Consider the following 8,306-nt stretch of genomic DNA (forward strand, 5'->3'; position numbering starts at 1 on the left):
TTGAAATAGGATAATGCAATATTGTAGCATTGGAGACAAATGGTCCTAGTCAATATCGCTCTCTTTCATTCAGCTAACTTCCACTCACTTTTTCAAGATTATTTCTCATTTGTTTGCACCATCGCGCACTCCGCCGTTATCACTTTACTAGTTGCATTTCTATACATATTGCATTATTTCTTTGTTTCATTTCTCATCCAACCGGTCAGTGTCATTTTAGGAAAATTAGAATTTTAAAAATCTAAAATTTTAACACATAACTGTTGATTCTTGAAAATCATTTCAAGCCTTCATATTAGACATAATTTCCCTTTTTCACCCTAAACTTTTATTTTTTCTTATCTGACTCGCTGTGTACTATTTTTTCATTTCAGTCGCTTCCTTTTTTTCTTCTCCCTTTTCACTAATCAAATTTTTAAACTTTACTGCCATTTCATTTACTGTTCCTGTAAACTTAACATTTGTTTATCATTTTTTACCAGTCTCTTCAATACCTCGTTTCTTCTCATTATGATTATGTATTGATATGATAACAAAATGCATGTGTGATAAGCAATCATCCTTACCATATTTTTTTAATATTTTCTCTCTCTCAGAATGACAAAGTATCCTACCAAAAATGCTTTACATGCAATTTGGTATTCTGCAAGTGCTGTTATTAAGATGATTGCTCTTTACCCATAAAAACCTGTGAATTTTGGAATTGCGCAATTAGCTATCTAAATATTAAAGAAAATTTTTAAAATTATTAGCTTCTTGATTCATCACTTCCCGGGAATTTGCAAACGTTTCATTTTTTGGTTTCCTTCTTTTATTCATTTCTTGTTTTAACTATCCTTTTTTTTTCATTACGATCGAATTTATGTTTCAACATAAGTGTCCCCACGTTCATTTCGCAAGGTGTAAAATTTTAATCCAATTTGCCTCAGGTAAGTTAACTAGCATGTTGGGAAATGATCATAAAAATTACTTACTTTTCATTTCCTTCAACCAATTCTCTCCTTTTTTTTTCTTTTAAATCTGTTTTTTTTTATTGCTATTATCGACAATTTATTTCCGCTTTTTTTTCTCCCAATTTGTTTCAGTTTAATATATATATATATTTATACTTTGACCATTTCGCAACTTAAAAGCATAATTGAACGAATCATCAGTATACCGAGGAATCAATCTTATCTTATTTCTTGTGCAACTAGACTAATTACCCATAAATTTTTTCAAGAACTTATTCCGTATCTATTTATCATTACTTCTGTTTTATACCCAAAAGATAACGAATACCATGGTTATCTCTTCCTAAGGTAGCAAATCAGATGCAATATAATATTAAAAAGACATTCTACTGGTCACATAATGTCGCATCACTTTTTCATATATTATTTTATCCTTGTTTTTGCTCACAGATTTATCCTTCCAACCAAATCAAACAAAAATGAGAAATGTAAAAAAAAAAAAAAAAAAAAAAAAAAGAATGACATCTGAGACGGAGATCTGTTGTTGAGCTTATTTAATAATAATGATTATTTTAAATGAAATTTCAAGTTTACCTCACATACTTCAATATTACTATTAAAGCGTACTGCAGCTATATCATCATTCGACGTTTAGAATTTATCAGTTTGCTTGGTAATTGTTTAAATAAACAGTGTGCTTAATTTTCAATGATAAAAAATATTTCTCAAATTTCCAACTTTTTCATCAATTTAACTTCTAAATAGCAGCTGTATCATTGATTTATTTGCATTCAGTAAATTAATACATGAAGAAAAAAAGCCAAAGCAAAAAGTTACTTTTGATAAAATTATGCGTGACATTTTGATATCGCATATTTTCTTTGGTAAACAGTCACTTTAAATTCATTATCTTTTCATGACATTACGAACATTTCCATTTTTATAAATTGTGCCAAAAACTGAAAATTTTTCAAATATTTTAATCTTTTGATGAAACAATTTTTAGTTAAGCTAACAGGCATTGCATCTACTGTACGTCCTTTTTTTTAATCATTTAAATTATTTGAACTTAAACAAATGTCTCTCAGTTTTGCCTGATATTTTATCATATAATTAGCATTTATGGCAGTTTTATTCTATCAATTATAAATGTAATATTAGCAATGAAAAGTTTACAAATGATATGATAACAACAAGAAATGGTTGACAAAAAGGTCATATAAAAGTCTGTTATTTATTCCTTTCATTCTGATCGTTTGCATCGTCCATTTCTTCTTTAAAATATTCACAAAAAGATTTTTTTTTCTTTCCTTTCCCTGTTGCATTCGTGTTTGCTATTCTAACTTTCCACCTTTAACCTTTACCCTTAGAATAAGAATAATTTTATCTTATTTGGCGTTTGGTTATAGGCATAGTTTTTTTTTTTTTTCATCCATTAGAACTATGTTTGAAAATGAAATCCTTATGCAGCGACTAATTCATCAAATTTGTTCGCTACAAAAGATCGCAGGAATAAATGAGCAAATGATGTCAGAGGCGCTAATTGAAATGACAGCACAAGACGAACTGGTTACACCAGAAAGACTAAAATATTTTACCATACATATCGGTTTAATAGATTTTCACGTGAAGTTCCGAAAATGCGAAGAAAAAAAAAACTTTGCAGAGTGTTTTAATGAAGAAAGACGAAATGGAAGAGAGAAAAGAAGGTAATATGCAGTATGTACCAATCGTTGACGGTGGCTGGGGATGGGTCGTTGTTGTTGGCTCATTTTTCATTCATGTTTTTGCCGATGGTATTGTTTATTCATTTGGCATTCTCCTCGAAATTATCATGAAGGTTTCATTTTTTGAGTTTTTTAATTGGAAATTTTTGAAATATAAAAGATTTGCTGGTAACAACAGATTTGATGAACTTTTCGATGATTTTGTTCTCATTTTTTTCGAACATATCAGTCTTTAAATTATACTGACTGATTCGAAATTCTGATCTTTCATAACTTTCAGGAATTTGATGTGAGTAATGCTAAGGCATCGATGATAATTTCATTATTAACAGGTTTAACCCTTGGAATGGGACCTATAGCCAGTGCAATAACAAATAAATTTGGATGTCGGGTGACAACAATTCTGGGATCATTGATCGCAACCACAGGGTTATGTCCTTGTGAAAATTAGCTTAATAAACTATTTTTTCCTTATCTTTTTTTTAATGATTAGAAGACGTATATCAGTTGGAAAGAAAGGTGTGACTGGATTTCTGTTCGAAAAGATAATTTGTTTTTTTATTCTTCTCTCTGTTCAACCATCAATTCGAGACTTAGTTATCAGATCATAATTGTATCAATAGCTGATCAATAACCAAATTTTGTTAGTTACAGCGATTCTTAGATCATTGATTGCAATACGAAGAACAATTTATTAGTGTTCTGTAAGCAGCCAAGACCAAAGCTTTGCTTATTTAACTTAGCTTTGTTTCATCTTTAGTCCAGCAATGAGTTCTTTTATCTATCCGATTTTTAGCATACTAGCACCATCACTCGTGATTATTTTCTAAGCGTTAAAAAAAGGGAAATTCAAAGATTTAGATTATTTCTTCTTCTATTCCTAGAATTCAAAACTAATTATATCTCTTAATGATTTAGTGATTTCTGCTGTTTTAGTAATCTTAATTAACTGCTGGAATAATTTTGAAGGAAAAGGTATTTAATTGTCGTACATCGAGAGATATACTCTGTATCATTTCAGTTGTGCTACATCCTATTATGCAACTTCAGTGGAATATCTGATGGTTTCGGTAGGTTGTGTGATGGGCATCGGTTTTGGTTTAATGTACTGTCCGGCTATTGTCATTGTTAGTATGTATTTCGAAAAGAAAAGGTTCGTATAGTTTGTTTACAGTGAAATAATTGCTTGAACAATAATTTGTTACAGTATTTCAAATTGTGTGAATTACAGTAGTTTGACAAATTCTTATTATGATATAATTTTATTAAGAAATTTCTTTTTTACACTGAAATTATTCCTTCACTGACATATAGCACTTCATTCTTACATTATTCTATATTATGATTCAAAAATGGAATTACTCAACCAATTCAATTCTTTTTTTTTTTTTTTTTGCTTCTCAGATCTATGGCTACCGGTATAGCAGTATGTGGTGCTGGTGTTGGTACAGTCGTATTTGCACCAATCAGTGAAGCACTCATTAAGATTTCCTGGAGAACTGTTTTCGCTGTTTATACGGGTAAACTATTATGATTTACTTCCAGTAATTTCAGATCATTTTATTCATTCAAAAAATGCCATTCATAATTGTTCCTGACAGTATGACAGTGACAATTGATTTCCTTTTGATATTTTCTTGTTTTATCTCAAATGTGATATTAACATGTTTTACAGTAATTGTATTAATGTGTTCTTTATGTGGTGCCACTTTTCGATCGTTAACATTTGTTGCTGTAGAAGATGAAACAAAAAAGAAAAAAGTACTCGAAGAAGATGAAAAGAATGGATTCGTTGAAATGGTGCATCAGCACTTCACTTTCATCGTACTTTCTTTTTGTTTTATTACAGCTAATTATTGTGTTTGCATACATTAAATAAATATTCTTTGAATGCTTCTAAAATTAGTTTAGAGAATCCTTAAAACTTCTAATGATATTATGTCTACGTCACTAATATTCTATTACAATTAGGATGAAGAAAATGGTCCTCTATCAACCACTTTGCTTGCATCACATAATCAACAAGATATTAATGATGTCGAAGAGAAGAATGGAAAATGGGAACGATCGAAATCGTTAGCCAGCAACATTTCACATGGAAGAAGTCGAAGATTTTCAGAATCTACAGGATTTATTGCTGTTAAAGTATGCTAATGTCTCATTTTTTCATTGTTTTATATTTCATTAATGATATTTAAACTTTTGATTTGTTATTTCTATGCTCTAATTTAATATTGTAAGACGAATATGAAGTATGATATTCAATAAGATGTTATCCATAGAATACCTTACAATGCAAGATTAATTAGCACTGTACTAGCCTTTTTTTTTTTTTTAATTCAGGATGTGTTTTATACGGGTTCAATGAATGAATTACCACAGACTGAATGTCATCGATCTCTTACATCGCTCAATATAAAGGATGATAAGTTGAATTTGAAAGAAGAGGAAAAAATTAGCAAAACAAGAGGAATTTTGAGGTATGCCTCAAATTGTAATTGGACTGTACGTAGACGGAAAAGAAAAATAAATTATAATGTGCGAATGGTTTGCCGGAAGCAATAATAAGACTAATTAGCAGGTTACATTCAGCAAACTTAGTTCCTTTTTTTTTCTGTTAAGTATATAACGCATGGATACTTCTGGAAATCTTAAAATCAGAATGTTCTAAGCCTTCCTTATCTAATCTCTGTTGCATTGAATAGTCTTAATTGCAATTATATCATTTGCTAATTCTCAAATATCTTTGCAATTTAAAAATTTTTCCAAAGGTTGAAGTTGGGTAGCAAGATCATCTTTGATCCTTTGATATGGTATGATCGATTAAAGATGGATCAAAGATATTTGCAAGACGTTTTTACTAATATTATTTTGTCAATGCTAAATTACTTCAAGAACAACTACAGATGTTAATGTGTTAGGGTACCGTTTGAAGGTACCCAAGTACGGCAAATCTTTGTCACTTGCAGAACAATGGAGAAAATGACAAATATCTCATTACTTGCTAATCCAATATTCCTACTTTATGCAATTTCAAATCTGCTAACAAGCATCGCATTTAATTCACCACTTGTTTTCTTGCCTTCACATGCAACCAATCTTCGTCTAACTCCTACACAATCTGCAAGTGTTATTAGTGCATTCGGCAAGTGCACATTTTTTTTTTAATGAAAAGCTTAATTAAATCTATATTTTAATTGAATCATTAGCTAATGAGTCTGTGAAACGTCAGATTGATATAAGATCACAAGCTTAGACTAGCTCTCAATTCTAATTTAAATTTTGTGTTCAAGTTTGCATTACTTATCATTAATTATTAGTGATCAAATTCTTAGCATAAATTCAAGCGGAGAAGGAAGTGAAGTGAATTGCCTTTGTCAAAAATTTCCTGCTATTTAATTTATCTCTTACCACTATTAAGTATATCCAATAAAATTTCAGGTAATTAATATGAAGAGGAGGATTTTCTTGAAAATAACACGATTAGATAGAATCATAAAAAGTATTGTATAGTAAAATATAAAACAAAAAGAACTGGAACTTTCTTTAAACTTTATTATATTTAATAGTAAGTTCCAAAATTTCAAAAATTTCCACTCTTTCAGGTATTATGAATACAGTTGGACGAATTTTGGTTGGATTAATATCAGATCGTAAATTGCCATGCAAATATGGGAAAGATAGAGCACAAAATAGGCTATGGATCTATGTATCATCATTGACTTTATGTGGTTTGTTAACAACCGGCGTACTTTTTTGCGATGGTTATATAACTTTAGCTGTAAGTTTAAAAGCATCGGAAATCTATTTGCAAAGAAGTTTTTCCGAGATCGACCAGATGTACCGAAACCCAGAAATCTCATGAAATAGCTTATGGAGAAATCCAGTTCGTACTGCATTAGATCTCTTTAGATGAACGGTGCTAATCTTAATAGCTCTAATGATAATTACTATCGGATTAGAATAAGAGAGAGAAGAAGCAAAAATGATTATCAATGCTTAGATTAATTTGTCCATGAAAGTATAATAAGGTGCTCTGCAGATGTACTCCGGTTTATTTGGATTAACGTTATCGTCCTACGTATGCCTTACGTCAGTATTGCTTGTCGATTTAATTGGTATTGAGAAATTGACGAATGCGTTTGGCTTAATTTTACTTTTCCAAGGTATTGGTACTGTTATAGGACCTCCTATATCTGGTAAGAATTTTGAAAAATTAAAAATTGACGCTATTATCTTGTCCAAAATTATATCGTTTACAACAATTCTTTCAAAGACGTAGGCTTAAACGTTACTCAGCGGAAAAATTTTGGCATAAAAAATAAAAAAAAAGTACTGAAATCTTAAAATGAATTCCATATTTCTAAAGTTGTATTCATTCATTCACTAGCGAAACATCTAAATTACTGTTCTTCATAATTACAGCATTATCACTTAACAGTGAAATGAATCACAAAATGACCTTTGTTGATATAAAATCACCACTACATAAATTGAAAATATATCTGATTGAAAAAATGACAAATTGCAGGACAATTAGCTGACTTAACTGGTTCCTACAATATGTCATTTGTGTTCTGTGGTGTAGCACTGCTGATATCAGGTTTGATGTTAGTATTTGTGCCGCAAATCCAACGAAAGCAAACGGTAGCTGTTGCTTAATCATTACAAGAGAAATTTCAATAATTTCTGATAAAATTATCGAGTCCTGGAAAAGTCACGAAACATTTATTCTTCATATTCTTCAATATTTCGTTCTATAACGTATTCGAAGTGTAATTTGTTTCTATATATTTTTCTTTGTTTTCGATCTATGATTTATTTAAGTAGACTGATATATCTTACAGTCTTATATTATGACAGATTCATTTAGAAAGAGTCTTTTAAACAGGTAATATCTTTATTCTAACTTCGTTTGAACTTTATTTCCTAAGACTTGCTATCTTCATTACGTCTGAATACTGCTCGTTTTCCTGATGCCATCAATATACAACTTTCACGTGCAATTAACCGGGTGGTGGCATACTCGTAATCGGCATTGGTATTCATTTCATCCTGTCATTTGTAAAAAAAAAAAAAAAAATATTGTTAATCAGGCCAATTTTTGCATTTGCTTATCAACTTAAGAAAAAAAAAACCACTTAAAAACTGATTATAAAAATGTGATTGTAAAGTTTATTGTTATCTTTAACTGATGGTGGAAAAAGGCGATATCATCCTTCCTCTCTTATGCAACCAATTAATGGATATAATTTGATCAAATTATTTCCAGAGATACCAAAAAAAAGTTGAGAATATTTGCATACATCCTGAAACGATAAATCATTGAGAGAAAAATAGACAGAAACAGCACTGAGTGCTCCATCAAATAATACCACTTCTTTGAAAAGGAAACTTCCTTTAAAAGACTACCTCTTCAATTAAGAACCCTGCTGCCAGAGTCTGTCAAAAACATCACTTCCTGAGTGTCCGGAAGTACCGTTTCCAGAAGCATCATACTTTGAAATTGTTCCAATACTGTAATAAGTCGATAATATAATAAATTCTGCTAATAACAACGATGATAGTAATTTTCGAATATTTCGATTCTTACGATCATATGGCATCATAGCTTTAACAGTTGTAG

General features: G+C 30.2%; 1 protein-coding gene across 2 annotated transcripts; it reads left to right on the forward strand.

Annotated features, from left to right (window-relative positions):
• Positions 1-2,628: 2,628 nt before the first annotated feature.
• Positions 2,629-7,342, forward strand: Bm2134 (Uncharacterized protein; the record flags this gene model as incomplete). 2 transcript variants are annotated; one of them, XM_043074671.1, is made up of 11 exons in its annotated part: positions 2,629-2,793; positions 2,961-3,109; positions 3,702-3,833; positions 4,085-4,200; positions 4,356-4,504; positions 4,652-4,825; positions 5,024-5,160; positions 5,650-5,825; positions 6,286-6,461; positions 6,723-6,879; positions 7,212-7,342. In XM_043074671.1, the coding sequence occupies 11 exons, from the start codon at positions 2,629-2,631 to the stop codon at positions 7,340-7,342; spliced, it is 1,662 nt and encodes a 553-aa protein (XP_042930605.1). The 2 variants fall into 2 exon arrangements, with proteins under 2 accessions (XP_042930605.1, XP_042930604.1); XM_043074670.1 differs by having other exon boundaries at positions 4,356-4,480.
• Between the last annotated feature and the right edge of the window lie 964 nt (positions 7,343-8,306).

This window comes from Brugia malayi, assembly GCF_000002995.4.
Source record: "Brugia malayi strain FR3 genome assembly, contig: Bm_v4_ChrX_scaffold_001, whole genome shotgun sequence".
NCBI lineage: Eukaryota > Metazoa > Nematoda > Chromadorea > Rhabditida > Onchocercidae > Brugia > Brugia malayi.